The sequence below is a fragment of the Equus przewalskii genome, chromosome 6 (genome assembly GCF_037783145.1).
Source record: "Equus przewalskii isolate Varuska chromosome 6, EquPr2, whole genome shotgun sequence".
In the NCBI taxonomy this organism is placed as follows: Eukaryota; Metazoa; Chordata; class Mammalia; order Perissodactyla; family Equidae; genus Equus; species Equus przewalskii.
Genome location: NC_091836.1, coordinates 47,042,488 through 47,059,091, shown reverse-complemented (window position 1 = coordinate 47,059,091; position 16,604 = coordinate 47,042,488). Strand labels below are relative to the sequence as shown.

The 16,604-nt window shown below is 45.1% G+C and overlaps 1 protein-coding gene across 1 annotated transcript in view; it reads right to left on the bottom strand.

Annotated features, from left to right (window-relative positions):
- The window catches only part of LOC103558055 (zinc finger protein 709-like), a 124,181-nt gene extending 109,108 nt beyond the window's left edge, over window positions 1-15,073 (bottom strand). Inside the window, exon 1 of the mRNA XM_070625448.1 lies at window positions 14,935-15,073. Coding sequence (XP_070481549.1) covers window positions 14,935-14,964 — 30 coding nt within the window. The 5' untranslated portion in view covers window positions 14,965-15,073. The remainder of the gene's footprint in view (window positions 1-14,934) is intronic.
- Window positions 15,074-16,604: the final 1,531 nt, after the last annotated feature.

The following is a 16,604-nucleotide window of genomic DNA, read 5'->3' as shown; positions in this document are numbered from 1 at the left end:
TAAACATAGTTGTTAAGAACAAGCAAATTAAGTAGATACAAGGAAGATAAAACACTCAAAGGTGAACGTATTAAATAGCTCCCCAAATCTTTTTGGTCAACTGTAACCTTAAAGTTTTGCTGAGTTAAGTTAAATGATGAGTTCAGCTAAAGTGACTGAATATCCACATCATTTCCAAAAAAGAGGAAATACTGAAACATTAATTACTGAACATAGGTCTATCTACTTTATGTTTTCCTCTGCAGAGGAATTAAAGATCTTTGTCTCTATTAGGAAACACCTCTTATGCCACGCTAAAAAATTTACTATGAGGAAGCACATGTTTCTAGAAATTATAAAATGTTTTTATAAAAGTCTGTCAATCCACAGAATACTAATGCAAAAGACAGTTCATAATTGCACACTTCTTAGTTTTCACTAAAAATTAAAGATTTGAAGAATTAAAAATTATAATATATATAATTAAAACTACTAAAAATAAAAGGAAAAGGAATTTCATGTGTGGTCAGGGCTGGCTGAGATTGGAATAAATTTAATTCAGTAAACGAGTTTTAATATGTAAAGTAAGCTGCTGTAAAATTACTACTGGTTTTCTCTCTATAAAGGACAAACATTTCCCGAACTATTGGTCTGCTCTTGAGAATCAGAGACTACAGAATGTTTGTTTCTTTACCTTTTTAAGTAATCTGCCTAGAGAAAAAAAATGAAGATCCTGTGTGTTGCGAAATAATTACTTGTGTTCCAAGTTTTCTTCATCAGGTCTTTGATTACTTAAAATCCTGAATTCTTGATATTAAAATAATTAAATTTGCACATGACTATGTAAACCTCTGTATTTGCCTTTGAAATCGTTTATTGTCACTTTGGTCAAACAGATAATTAAGTATTGTTTCATGATGATCTGTGATCCTATTTAGGCAAGTATCTAAAAAACCTTTTGATACTTTTGACAAACTTCCCAAAAGTCAAATTCTAAGTGAAGTCTTTATGACTTTGAACTGACTTTGGGTTTTTCCAGAGGGTCCCCAGAACATCTCAAAGGATTTGTTCTCTCTCCTTATTAAAAGGAAGTTGTTAAACTAATTAGACACTTGATATGCTGTATCACACGGGAAGCATTGGCAGATACGAAGTAATATTAAGCCTTCTTTATTTTGTGTCTGTACTGATATATGTTCCATGAGTTCCAGTAAGTGTGTGAAATTCCTGGAAATCTGATATATGCTGGTATTATGTTATCAGTCAAATTTCCAGTTATTACCTTAAAATGTTGTATGTTACAAAAAAAAAAAAGAGAACAATTTTCCTTGTCAATTACATTGTAATGCACTCTCATCAGATCTTTAACCATGGGCATTTTTGTCTTCTCTCATTTACAGCTTTTGTTTTACTCTGAAGCTTTTACAAAAGGGTTCCTGCAAAAGTACTTCATCTTCAAGGAGATTCAAGGAAAGAACTTTCTGACAAGTACAAATTTCTGATAATTTTAAGATCATAAAAATAAACTAGTGAGCATAAAGACTGTTCTTAAATCTCCTTGGAAAAAACTATATCAGGTCCTCCTCACTACCCAGATGACAGCCAAACTTCAGGGGCTTGAACCTTGGACACACATCTCACAGGTGAAGAAGGCACCACCTGACATCTGGTCCTGTACAGATGCTAGAGACCTCCAAATCAAATTGACAAGGAAGGGGCTAGCCCAGTGGCACAGCGGTTAAGTTGGCATGTTCTGCTTCTCAGCGGCCCGGGGTTCGCCAGTTCGGATCCTGGGTGCAGACACGGCACTGCTTGGCAAGCCATGCTGTGGTAGGCATCTCATGTATAAAGCAGAGGAAGATGGGCATGGATGTTAGCTCAGGGCTAGTCTTCCTCAGCAAAAAGAGGAGGATTGGCAGCAGTTAGCTCAGGGTTAATCTTCCTCCAAAAAAAAAAAACTGACAGGGAAGAGAAGTAACTGACATTGATATAGACTGCATCCTCTAAGGATGCCAGACCAACTTCCTACTTAAGCTAAATATAAAGCCCTTACTTCTTTTCTTTCTTTCCTTTAGTCTGGCAATGGCCTGGATAGATAACACCATCATCCATACCCCCAGACCACTGCTAAGAAGGGTAACCTCTGGAATTTAGATGAACTATTTATTTCTGGCTAGGAGACAATCTACCTGACCCCTGGCTTGAATGAGTAAATGCAAAAATCCCTGTGAATGAATTCATGAACAATGCCACTTTAGTGAGAGTGGTTATAGGATTTATCTTTGTCTGTAGTAGTTATTGAAACCAGCAAAGAATTAGCCATTGATGATTAAGTAGCTAGGAACTAAAGGTTCTGTCCTTTTGGCAATTACTGATTATAGCTTTTAGCTGTTGAACCTCCCCCCTCCATTGTTAACTGTGCTGCTTAGGCAAAATGCTATCTGACTCCCACTAGGTTCCTATAGATAACATCTCCCTGGAGCTTGGGTCACCACGGTAATGGGTGGGCGAGCTGTTTTTCAGGAATTAGAATTCCTTGGTCACTTCAGGCCAGTTGAGACCACCAACCCATCAACTGGGCCCGTGCAGATGTCCGATAAGTGACCTTTTGACATCAAGAGGCTAAAAACTCCATGCTCAAATCATGCTAATGCCACCATTTTATGAACACGGGTCCTATGAGGAGGCATGAAGTCTGACTACGCTTGCACAGATCATCAATTACCACACCTCTCCCCCGCTCCAATCACCTGTCTCCACGTTTCAGATCACCTTGCCCCCAATTCCATAAATATCCCTGAGTCCCTATTTTGGGGGAAGTGGATTTGAGGCTCATGCCCTCGCTTCGTCTCATGGCTGCCTTGTGAGTACACTCTCTCTCTGCTGCAATCTTGTCGTCTCGATGTTTGGCTCTCTGGGCGGTAGGCGAAAACAAACCTGGTTCGGTAACAGTTACGATTCTTGGGCCTATGAATCCCTAGAAAAATAGTGCATAACTGGGCAATGCCTCTTACATTATCTAACTGTGCCCCTAACTTTTCACAGGTGAACTCAGACATCTCACTGGTTGATTCCCCTGAATTTACATCACTGAGTTTGAAAGGACCTACCAGGAGGCATTCAGGACTCAGGATTCACTTTCTTTGACAGGGCCATACTTCCTTGGTTAGGAGTAAATGTAAATGAGAATATGATCAGAAAACCTCTCTTTAGCTCTTGAAGACATTGCAAAACCCATTGCTAAGACAAGAGACACCCAACAAAGATCCTTAGACTCTCTGGTCAAAGTTGTTCTTGATACCAGGACAGCCCTTGATTCTCTTTTATTGATTAGGGTCTTGGGGATGATGACTTCAAAGTGCACTACAGATATTGAGAATTATCCTGCTTATTATAATCATAATAAACCCCCTGGTGTGTTGTATAATCTCAAAAGTTTAAATGCATGTTTGCAGCTGCTAACCACCAAGCAACTGATCTCCTTAAGACTGGAACATCAGGAAAGGAATGAAGAGATGACAGATTAAAGACTGTAAACCTGAAGCCTTGACCAATGAATGTCACAGAGGTTAAGAAAAAGGGTTCTGACTTCTGGATACCACCCAAAGGACCAAGAAAAACGGAGAGAATTTCACAACAGTAGCTGAGAGTGGCTATAATGCCTTAAATTTTGATCACATCTCTCAATTAAGCTGAGAATCTAATAAAAATGGAAGAAATTATAAAGAAGAAAACCACAGGTTCCAAATGGAGTCACTTTTGCTAGACTCACATCACCAAACCAGAGCTTAATACCCAACCTAACTGCAGGGGTAACCTTCCCTGGGAATGTAGCCTGACCGGTCAGTGTAGGATTCTCTGGTCAGCACCAATGAGGCAATGTGTCACACGGGCCTCTCCATCCCCCAAAGGAAGATGAGGAGGTGATCCATCTAATATTACCCTTGTGTCCCCAAGGGAGGTAAAATTGCCTAACATAATAATTTCTTCTGCTTATGACTTCCTTGTCCTGTCTTTAAAACCTTTCCCTTTCTGTACCCTCTGGAGCCCCTCTCTGCCTGCTAGATGGGATGCTGCCCAACTGAGGAGTTGCTCAATAAAGCCAATTAGATCTTTACAACTTACTAGGCTCAATTTTTTATTCAACACTATTAAAAATAAAATATGGTTCACACACTTTTTGTGTGTCATGAATTGTTTATTATAAATATCAAGTTTCAAAATCTCAGTCTGAGATTTAAGTGTGCCTGAAGGCTGCTCCTAGCATGTCTTCTAAAATTGGCATATAGAATCCCCATGTTCATGTAGATAATAATGCCATTCATTTCTGGTAAGTCTTTTCAGCATTTATGTAAAAAGAAGCAATTTAAAATATAGATTTTTCCTTGCCTTTGATATGCAAAGGTCACGTGGTGTACACTGTGAAATGTGCTCTGATTTCTTGTTCATGTATAAATGAATCCTGCACCTATTTTCATATCAACAGTGGTGTGCCACCAGCACATGTGATGGAGAACACTGGAGAGCTGCTGCTACTGTCCCTAACCAGGCCATCCCTGATGAAAATGGGACACAATGGTCAGTAGGATTAGTCAAACTCCAAGGAATCATGCTAGAGGATGCCCTGGCCAACAGTCTACCTCATCTTCACAGTTTTAGAGACTTGTAGATCACTGCCAATGGTCTAGCTGCCTGAAAACAAGATCAACATCAACTCCTTATCCCAGGTCACCCTATTAGGAGAAAGCACTCTGGGATAATCTTGCTCATAATCACTCAAATACATAAGAAGGTCACACATGTCTCGGCATGTACTAAATATCAAACCACAGAGCCTCACCTCAACTCTCAGGCTGATAAAATAGTTAAAATTTCTGAAGCCCACGCTGCCACCTCAGTTTCACTTACAAGCAGAGAAGACAAACAGAGGGTGTGGGAGGCAGGCTTTGGAGGATCAAGACAGTGAGGTGTCCCTATGTTCCCATGACAGGTTGTGAATGGCTTATTTGAATAATATGGTAGACAGACATAGCAATGATACCCACTATGCTACAGACTAAGACTGAAATACTATTCTGTAAAAGTATAACACTATAGCATATACTATAAGACTAATTATACATATATTAATTATATATTCTAATTATAGTATAAACTAATTACATATAATACTAAATTATATGCTACCTATACTATACACAGGTAATATACTAAATATACCATATATAAATATATATACTGTATTCTACATTCTTTCTCTATATCTACACAGATACACACTGTATGCAGTATTAGATAATTTTATACACAGTAAATACAGTAAACAAATGTCTATTTTCAATATAGATGAAAAAAGCCTACACACAAAACTAATACACTGAATCCAGCAATATACTAAAATAACCTAAATACAATGACCACATAACCCAGGAAAGAAATGCTGGTTTTCCATTTGAAAATGAATTAACGTAAGAAACAGTTAATAAAATCAATGTCAAAAACTACAGGATCATCTCGATAGGTACAAACAAGAATTAGACCAAGTTCAACTCCCCCTTCACAAGGAAAACACTCAATAAACCATGAGAACCTCCCTCAGTCAACTCCCTCACCCTGAAATAAAGCATCAGTGAAGAACCCACAGCTGGCGTCACTCTTGATGGTGAAGGACTGTGGGCTTTCTCTCTCAGATCAGAGAGAAGACAGAGATGTCTGCTCTCACCAGCTCCACCCACCGTGGTGAGAAAGGAGCTACCAGGGCAGTTAGGCAAGAACATGGGAAAACCACCCACTCCAGATTTCAAAGGACAGACACACAAAGCTCCACAGACAGACTTACAAAATCACACATGCTTTGTCATGGCACATATAGGAAGACACATGCAGACGCAGACATAAAACTCACAAACCCTCAGAGTTAATGGCTCAGAGACACACAGCTGTTTCCACAGACACACAGAGCCCAGACCCTCTGCACTCCTCCCCACTTTTCTTTACTCTTTAGGGCCAATCATCAGACACATGGTATAATTTTACTTACATATCTTCTTTTTCTCTCCTAAAATGTCAGCTTTAGAGCAAACAGGGATATTTGCTCTGCTCTGTTCACCAAAGACCCCACCAGAAGGCCTGTCACACCAATACTTCTTACATATCAGGCCTCATAGAGAGACAGACAGACAGACACACACACACACGTAAACATGAAATCTTTACACAAACCTCATCACAGGCCCAGATCTTCACAAAGTGCATTGTTCTCACTCCCATCCCACCTGGTAGAGGGGTGTCTCCTGGCTCCCAAATCAATCCCCATTGATCTCAACAGAGTGAACAGTTCTCAGCTCATGCTGTGTGACAGAGGGGTGACTCCTGGCCCCAAACCAATCTCGACAGGAGGGTACATCTGCCCCTCCTGATGGCAAAGGGCCTTCCCACTTCCTGAGCCCACACAGTACGGTAAGGTCATATCTGTAAGAGTCACAGCTCAGGAGCCTGAACAGGGGAGAGTCGGCCCACAATGGCTGTAGCAATCACCGTGTTCCAGCCCCTCACGCTGCCAGGATCAGTTCCAGAAATGTGCCCATCACCACATGTCCCTTCCTCACTTTGCTTTCCCAGTGGAAGCTCAGTGAGGACAACAAAGGTGTGTGGGTCCTCCACGAGCCACTGTGTCCTCTGCTGCAGTCACTATGGTCTGGGATCCATCACCTGCATGCAGACCTCGAGTGGGTCAGTCCCACGGGCCATCCTCACTGAGGCGTTGACCCCTGCCCTGCCCTGGAACATTCCCTGATAGGGGGGTCAAGGCCTGGGGACCTCAGTCCCCAGGTCTCCCAGCCACAGAGACATCACCTTGGGGACCCAGGAAAGCACAGGATATTGTTGCAAGAGCACATAGGCATGTGGCTTGACCCATTTCTACCTCTTCCCTTCAAGAAACAGCGGGCGTGGCCTCCAACAAAGGAGAAGGGGGCACTACCTCCTGCACCTGTGCCCTTCAGGAGGGGTGGAGATCTCCACCATTTCCTGCCACTTCCTTTGGTGTGGTGCCCATTGCATTCTGGGAGCCATGTGAAGGGAGGGGGCCCCAGGAGCGCAGAGGGTCTGGCTGAGATCACCATCTCCCCCAGGCCTCAGGGCTAGAAGCCTGCAGTCTGAGTCCTGTTCCAGAAAAAGTAAGCATTGGCCTTGGTAGGTGGGAACCAAACTCACTCTGGAGCTGGGTTTTGAGGTGAGGGAACGGGGTGTGGCCAGTGCATGAGGCCACTGAAACCAGAGGGTGGGATGTGCCAGAGATAACAGGGAAAGTGATTTAGGTAGAGCTGGGTGCCTGAGGGACTCCAAGAGCTAGGATAAAGCAGGACATCTCTTTGACATTATTGGTGGTATTGAGACTATTGTGAAACTGTGCTTGTTGGTACAGAGGTGATGTTTATGTGACAGTGGGGAGTACTGTATTCAAGGGGCCTGTGCCTCACGACATGGGTTCTGGGTCTGCCACTGCCACACCTCACAGTCACCTGGGGTTGCAAATGTTAAAATAAGTACAGGAAATCCCATTTAAAATGGAATCAGGAAGCCCTGAATGGGGAGCTCTCACGCACTACTACTAGCCATACCTTGCAGAACCCAGAGAGGAAGAAGTGTCCCTCCCATTCCCCAACAGGAAGAAGCTAAATTTATAGACCCCAGCAGGAGGAAGGAAGAATTTCTCCTTGCCCAGCAACAACTCAGCCAATGAGAAACCAGCATATTAAGCCACTGTCACCACCCTAAACTCTCATTCCCCTTCAATGGACTTCTATTCCAAAGAGATCCTCCCAGGTTCCTAGCCAACGTGATAAGGCTACACACTGTATGATTCCAAGTATATGACATTCTGGAAAAGATACAGGTGTAGGACACTGAAGGATCATTGGTTGCCAGGGATTTGGGGGTGAATGAATGGTGGAGCACAGGAGATTTTTAGGACAGTGTAAGTGTTCCATACGATACAGAAATGATGGAGACATGCCATTTGACATTAGCCAAAGCCCAGAGATTGCACAACACAGAGTCAACACTAATGCAACCTATGAACTTTCATGCATCAAATTGGCTCATCAAATGTAACAACTGTATGACAGTAATACAAGATATAAAATATTGGGCAAACTGAGTGGAGGCAGAGTGGATATGTGAGAAGTCTCTGTACTTTCCAATCAAGTTTCCCGTAAACCTAAAACTGCTCCTAAAACAGTAAAGACTACTACAAAAAAAAGTAATGAGATACACTAATATTCACCTCTGATGACTAACTGATGACAGAAACAGACCATCTTCCATTCCTCTAATTTGAACTTACTTCAATAAGCCATAATGCTGCTCTATGAGGCCTGCACCCTGAGACATGGAAGAGAGGAGAAATTTCCATTGAACGCCTTGTTAAGAGTCCAGCACTGTGTATTCTGAGAAGTGAAATGAGTGCCTTTGTTACCATCAGGTGTGTCCGGAACTCCCACGTGGATAGAGAGTGTCCTGGTGAGGCTTTGTGTGTGGCCTTCGTATGTTTATAGACAAGTGTTACTTTGATTTCTATTGTAGGTAACTGTGAGGCAAGAGATTCCCAGAGTCCTTTACCACAAAGGGGCAACTCTCAGGGAACTGCACATAGTCTGTAAGGTCTGCAGCTGGAGCCCATTGTTGGTCGGTGCTAAGATGACTCCTTGATGTGTGGTCAGTGTGATGACCCTTAGATCCAGTCCTTCATCAGAGATGGCCCAATTAAGACATGAAAAGCAACTCTGCCTGAGCTCCATCATGTACAAATGTGGTGATGTCATCCTTAAAGTCTATGAACTCCCATTACTTTTTGCTCAGGGAATCCTAAAGATGTTCCCAGGGAGCCTGGGGGTCTGGACAAAGGATGACCTCCTTCAACACCATGGCACCTGGCAGGAGACTGAGGACAGCAAAGACCACCCCCTCCTGCAGGTAGGCTATCCCAGAGGGCCCAGGTTTGCCTCCATCGTGTCTCTGGGGGGTCTCAGTAGCCATGCTGAGCTCCTGAAGGGCTGCTTCCAGGTCCCAAGGCAAAATGGGTTGCTGCATATATGGTCACATGCTCAGGGCCATCTACTTTCATAATAGCCTCATAAGTAGAGGTCATAGCAGCTCTAATAACATATATCCTGGGGACTAGGGCAGGTTCTTGCATCAGAAGCCCATGGACAACTTAAGGCCACCTGGGTGCCCCAGGAGGCATGACCGAAGGTCACTGAGGCCTCTATAGTGAAGGAGTCTTTGAGGGCACTAACAGGAGTGTTGGCTCTAAGACAATTTGAGAGTCTCCAGCCTTTTGTACAGGGGGGTGCCATTCAAGGTGGTAAATTTACAAGTAACAGCACAAATGGGCTCAAGTAAAATTCGTTGTAAGCAAAGAATAGATTCCCTCCCAAATATCAAGAGAAGCTAGTAGCTGTTGTGAGCGCTGAGAACAATAGCTATTTCTTCATGGTGTCAGAGAAGGAGCGGGTCTCACATTATCAAATAATTTCCAGAAATTTAACAAAGTTGTCAAGGCTTCTCAATGTTTGAGTGGCAATGTCTATGCACTTTTTGTGAGCTCCTTTTTCCAATATTTCTATGTCCTGAATGTCCTCAGTGCATGTGTCAGTAATGTGACATCGTACCTGTGTTCTTGGAGGAACCAGGATGAGTTCAGACCCCGCCTGCAATGACTGTGGGAGGGCACAGCTGTAGAAGATCCATGAGGACAACCCAGTAAAGGGGCATCACGTCCCTTCAGAGGGGAAGGCCAAGTGCAGCTGAGAGGCTGTGGATACAGGACTGGACAGAACAGACTCAGCCAAACCTGTGAGAGCAGGGTATTTATCAACTGCTGATTGGTTGTGGTCAGTAATTTCCACACTGTGGGGACTGGGGACAGAGGTCTGTGTGGTGCAGCCACAGCCTCGAGTTGAGGTGAACCACTCTGAGGGGTCAGTCGTTCTTTCCAGGTTTCATAACAGGACAAATTGGGCTGTTAAAAGAAGCACCGGGAATAACGAACCCTTCACTAACTAGGTTTTCTATACAGTTTTCAATCCTTCCAGGCCCTGGGTAATTTACATTGGGCCATACTAACTACTTTATTTGTGGGGTAAGGTCCCTGGGTCCCAATTTGTCAAGCCAATTTGTAAGTGGCAAAGACTTCATTTAATTTTAATTCTTGCTCATTGGTTCAGAGCTTCCCAGCTCACTATGGGATATTTCAGGACAATGGGTGTTATGACTATGGAGAATTTAGGCAAAACAATAGTTCTGAGGGCTAAAGATGAAACATTTGTCTTATTTGTCCTCTATATTATATTCATTAACACCCCTAAGATCATGAGGGGCACCTTCCTTAAATTTAGTGGGATCCTAGGTATAACTGTAATATGACACCTAGTAATGATCAACTGCTTGAAGGTTTCTGAATTAGTGCATTACATCAGAGAGCAAAATTAATTCAGACCCTGTGCAGTAGAGGCCCAAAAGCCCAGCAGTGTACCTCTATCTGTTTTGTTGTGTAAATCTGTTTAGTATATTCTAGACTTCTAATTGGGTCAAACTGTGGACCTTTCTTTCAGTATTTTTTTCTTTTGTTCCCTCCCTCTTATCCTTCTCTGTTTTGTCTTTTTGGTTACTGGATATACTTCAGGGGAAGGGGTGTCCTCTCTACCCTGGTATTTATACATTTTTTCTTCCCAAGAACCTCAAAACAGTGCCACCAGGGTTAGGAACCTCCTCCATGACAACTGGGTTCTTTAACGAGTTTAAGGTCCCTGGACTTAAGTCAAGTTTAAAGGAATCCCTTTGCTGTGCCACAGGGGTGCCGTGGGGATCGTCCCCTAGAACCCCGAGGGTCAGGATCTTTGTGGCAGAAGAGGCAGGGGCAGCAGCAGAGGTACTTAAGCGTCCCGGTGAGCCCTCTGATCTTAGGAATGTGGAATCAGCCTGCCACCTGCTCCCTGCCTTTCCCCCCTCTTCACTTTCTCTTTTTAAATGACAGCTGTTTCAGGAGTGACCACCGATGTGCCCTCCTCTTGCACAGGGTATAGTCCCACTGTGCCACCCACATTCCTGGGGTATGTTGGAGCTAACCTAGCCTCTGTCACAGCTTCACTCTAACACACAGATAAATTATAGCAAAGACACTGAAACGGGACCACTTTAAAGAGGCCCCAATCCCATAGCCATGCTCCAAAATGCCTATAAATTCTCAAAATTGCCCACTCTGGTTGGATGAACGTAGAAGTGAGGCTTGGTGGGTCAACAATGCAACACGGGGCAGCACAGCTCATAGCACAAGCTCCCCAGCAAGCAGAAGCCCTCAGCCCACGCCGCCACCAGGCAGCAGAGCGGCGGAGCAAGTCAGAGCAAGAGAAGACAGACCCATGGGTGCGGTGACATCTGGACATGCTGCTCAGGGCACCAGCTCTTATGGTCACCTGCAGAGGCGGGGCTCCCTTGTTGAGACTCAGACCCGTGTGGCACAGACACACATACACACACACAGGGTAGGAAAAGGCTTAGGATTCACATAACACAGGTCTGAGGGGAGGGCAGGGCCGGCCTCTCAAGCAGCTCTGACAGGGCTCAGAAAGCAAGGAATGGAGCCTGGCCTGGGGCTTCACTGGGCCTCGGGGTGGGGCCGGGGCAAGAGCTCTGCACACAGGCAGGGCTGGTGTGGTGGGAATCTCCTGCCTGCTCTAGAGGAGAGAGCACCCAGGCTTCCTCCTCAGCTTGTCCAGGTGGGGGCACAAGGGGAAGAGGGTTGGTGAGGCTTAAGCTGTGAGCAGTCACCCAAAAATGTGGAGTCTGACTGCTCACTACAGGGACAAATGTGGGTAAGAAAAATATGCCTTCTCAATTGCTTGTTTTTATATAAAGAAATACTAACAAGAGGCTCAAAAATGATACAACTGTGTATTTGGGGGTGACTTGAGTAACAGCACTGGAGGGGACCAGGATATGTTGGCCGTGAGTCTTAAGTTAGACTTAGCAATCTTACAGATTTATTGTTAAAAAAAAGAGAAATTTATATATATTTTACTATTTAACAGTCTTTAATTTTAACTTTTGTACATAGGAAACCATTCTAGGATTTAATTCCTTTAAGCGCTGTTAGAAAACTGCAAACCACAAAATGAAAACTTTCAAATCTCTTCCTAACTAGAAGGACAAGCTGCATCCTAGTTTGTCCTTCCCCTGTATCTCACACTGGGGTATTTTCAGGAATAAGGAGCATATTTTAATGCAATACTGGTTTGAGTCTTACTCCTTACATGTATTGAATTTTGAAAGATTTACACAGGCTTTCAGAAGTTTTTCTCACATCAATTAAAATAGAAATTCAATTACTTTAGCCTTTTAAATTTCTATATTCTCTAGAACCACACACATATGAAAATTGATCTAAAAATAAACAATGTGCTCAAAAACTTAATACATTTATCACACACCTTGAGGTTCTCTTGCCTAAAAGGAATGAAACTTCTATTTAGTTCCACAATTTTTTGGCTTCCCTAACATCCTCTCTCTCCATCAACTTACAGTCTCAGGACCCAACTGCTAAGGGAAACTGGAGCCAAAGGGCTGCCCTAGTTCATCGATAAAGGAATCCAAAGGGAAGAAACACAAACACTGGAATCAGCTCAGATGAGCAGCCTGCTTCCCACAGCACAGAAGGAAAGCCACAGTCAGAAGGTCCCATGTTCCTGACTCTCCTCGTGGAGACAAAGCCCTGGAGGGGGTCAGTCCCTGGAGAAGGAGGGGAGGGCACCTGAGCAGCCACAGGAAGGAGCTCTGGGAGCCCCACACATCCTCCTCTCCCCAGGGAACAGTGCACGGGCTCCCTCTCTCAGGCTCCATTCTCACAGTGAGGAAACTCAGCTGGATCCAGTTTAAGGTTCTGACCCAAATGGACCCCACATTAATGGGCCCTAATCCACGACACAAAGCTCCTGACTCTCACAGACTTTCTCAGTGTAAACAAATTACTCTCTGAGTGCAGCTCCACTGTGCATGCAAAACTCCAATTATGTCTAGAAACAGGCCCAAGGAATCCAGAGTGACAACCTCAGAAAGGGCGTCACTCCCCACCCCATGAGCACGTGCACCCCCAGCTTTCCAGGGCTCTGCAGCTCCTCTCAGGATAAAGGCTCCTTCCATGGGGTGTGAGCAGTAGGACACCTGCAGGGGGAGGCTCCCCAGGAAGGACAGCTGGGCCTTCAACGCCTTCCCTCTGCAGGCCCACGGGGGCCTTAGCTTAAACTCACTGCCCTCAGGCGTCTGCCCCCACTGGAGTTTTTGGGCGACACTGGTATTTTAAATGACACAAACCCAGTGTTTGAACAATCCAGTAAAAACAATCAAACGAGTCTTTATCAGGAAGAGAAGAAAGAAAATGGAAAGGCAGTTTGCTGGCTCAACAAAAAATCCCACAAGCATGTATTGCATTCTGGAAAAAAAAAGATGTTAAATAATTGTTTCCATGAGAAGAATTGTTTTACAAACTATTAATCCTACTTCACACTTCAGGTCTGCATGTCTAAGCCCTGGAAATCCATTTGAACTCACCCAAAATGAAAGAACAGACCTCAGAATATTACTATCATGTCCAGCAGAAGAAAAGAGAAAAAAAAAATTTTAAATCATGCAATGTAACACTGGAATATTTTATTTTTTCTGAAATTCACCTCTTTCTTGCCTCTTTAGAAATATATTGTGTTTCGAGCTGTATTGATTAAATAAATTTTTATTCGTTGAAAAACTGAGACTAAATTAAAGTGCAGTTAATTATCATTTTATTAGTTTATTAGTATTATTAAGACTGAATACACCCTTTTTTTTTTAAAGATTGGTACCTGAGCTAACAACTGTTGCCAATCTTTTCCTTTTTTCTTCTCTCCAAAGCCCCCCAGTACATAGTTGTATATTTTAGTTGTGGGTCCTTCTGCTTGTGGCAAGTGGGACGCCGCCTCATCATGGCCTGATGAGCAGTGCCATCTCCACACCCAGGATCCGAACCAGCGAAACCCTGGGCCGCCAAAGCGGAGCGCGCGAACTTAACCGTTAGGCCACGCGGCTGGCTCCTAGATATGTCTTGTAAAGATGACAACCCCAGGGAGGGGCAGTGCTGACGGACAGATCGCGCAGGAAAGTTTGCCGAGAGGAACCTGCAGCAAAGGACTGCCAGCTGCACGTCCGCGCCCAGGACGCAGCCTGGAGGAGAGGAGGGAGGAGCTCGCACCACGCGCCTCCAGGGGGATGCGCTACTTTCTCTCAAGAAAAACGTCCACGAACGAGGAATAAACCCTCTTAAAAGAGCCGCCCACTGACTACGGAAAAGTGATAAACAACTAAAATATCGGGTCTGTTTGTAGCTGATGACGATGCTGTGACTCGGGGACCGGAAGTTGGCGTTCAGGAACGTGAGGAGGGATCTGGAAATTTAGGGATTTATTGTCGGCCCTGGAAGAGCTGGGGGGACAGGGTCGTGGATTTGAGACGCTGCTCCCCAAACGTTTAGAAAACTCAGGAGAAAACGGGTGCCATGTGGGGAGAAAGGAGGCCCTGGGGACCCACAGACCGCAGCCCCTCCGCGCACAGACCCCGGAGCCCGAGGCCCGACTGTCCTGCGAACCCTCCCGCGGGCCCCGCACCATCTGCGACACGCGGGGCTGCGGGCGCACAGCGGCCCAGAGACGCTCCGGCCCAAGTCGCCGCGCGCAGGGACCACAGGACGCCCGGGGCCCGGCTGCCGGCCCCGCCCCCACGCTGCGGCCGGAGGGGCCTGAGGGCCGAGCGGCGCCACCGCGGACTCGGGGCCGCAGACCCTGGAGGGGACCGCGGGAGGCCGGGCCCGCCCGGCCGCTTCCCACCAGCCCCTCCTCCCGCGTCCTCACCGCGGGACCGCACACTCACCATTGCTGACTGTCCTGGGTCCCCTGGCATCCTTCATACGATTCATCACAGGTGACAGAGCAGCTCCAGGAGTTTAAGGACAGGCGACCCGTGACTGGAAAGCTTGTGGAGCAACAGGAAGTCGCGCGTGGTAGAGGAGCTTCGCCCCGCCCACCTGCCTTGGAGCCGACCCTGATTGGACAGGTTAAAATCCCCGCCCCCTCCCTCTTGAGTGACAGGGGGACAGAGATTACGTTTCTGACCAGCCGGAGGTGGACCTTCTCCTCTCTGGGGACCTTTCCGTTGAAATGCAATGCTGCGAGGCCACTTGGGGAACTGTGACCCTTCTTTGCAAACGCAGACATTTGAAATCACTTCACCATGCGTAATAATGTCTGGCTCCACTTTGATCTGACTGTTGACACTGACGAGTCTTCCACCCAGCGCTTCCCCACCCCACTCATGTCACGCTTGAACGAATCCTATGGCCTCCCAAGCCCTTCGCTGTGATGGGAAGTTGGAGCCCTCAGCCCTAGCTGGGCGCAAGGTCTCTTCTCAGTCTAACCTCAAGGTCTGACATGTGTTCATTCAATTCTCAGGTGTACGTTTTACCTGAATGGAACTTTATTTTAGATCATTGGTTGAATTATCCTCAGAGAACTTTGAAATGTAGAAGGCTGTAATATCCCTAAGGTAATTCAATTCCTGTTTGGACTGATATAACAAAAAACAAGAAAAGGTTATATAAATGTGGGATGTACCCGGAAATGATTCGTATGCTTAAGAGATTGGACTGCAAACTTATTTGCATTGCAAAAACTCAATGCATTTATCCACTTATTTAAACGGTGTTTTAAAGATACAGTACACATCCTATACAATGGACCCCTTTAAGGTCTACAGCTGATCGTCTTCAGTATATTCTCAGATACCTGCAATTATCACCACAGTCAATTTCAGAACATTTCCATCACCTGCAAAAAATGCCTCTGCCCTTAACCTACCACCGCCCTATCTGCCCACCTAGCTCCTCCAAGCGCCAGCCCCAGACAGCCACTAATCTATTTTCCGTCTGTATACATTTCCGAACTTGTTGACGTTCATATGAATGGAATTACATAATATGCTCTTTGTGATTGACATCATTCACTTGGTATAATTTTTTTCAGGGAATTCCATGTTGTGACATGAATCAATACTTGATTTTGGGGGGCTGGCCCGGTGGTGAGTGGTTAAGTTCTGCACTCCACTTTGGCAGCCCAGGGTTTTGCTTGTTTGGATCCTGGGCGTGGACATGGCACCGCTTGTCAGGCCATGCTGAGGCAGCGTCCCACATGCTACAACTAGAAGGACCCACAACTAAAATATACAGCTATGTACTGGGGGGATTTGGGGAGAAAAAGCAGAAAAGAAAAAAAAAAAGAAGATTGGCAAAAGTTGTTAGCTCAGGCTCCAATCTTTTTTTTTTTTTTGAAAATTTGGGTGAGTTTATTCTGAACTGAAATCTGAGGACCACGGCCGGGGGCCTTTCTTCCCGAAGGAAGAAAGGGCACCAAAGAAGTGAGGTATACAGAGTGGTTATATACCCCCATACAGGACATTTCACATATGATTGAAATGTCCCTCCCACAACAGTCACAAGATTGCCCTGTTGGCACTGTGCTTGATGGACACAGCAGGTAGTGGGTCTG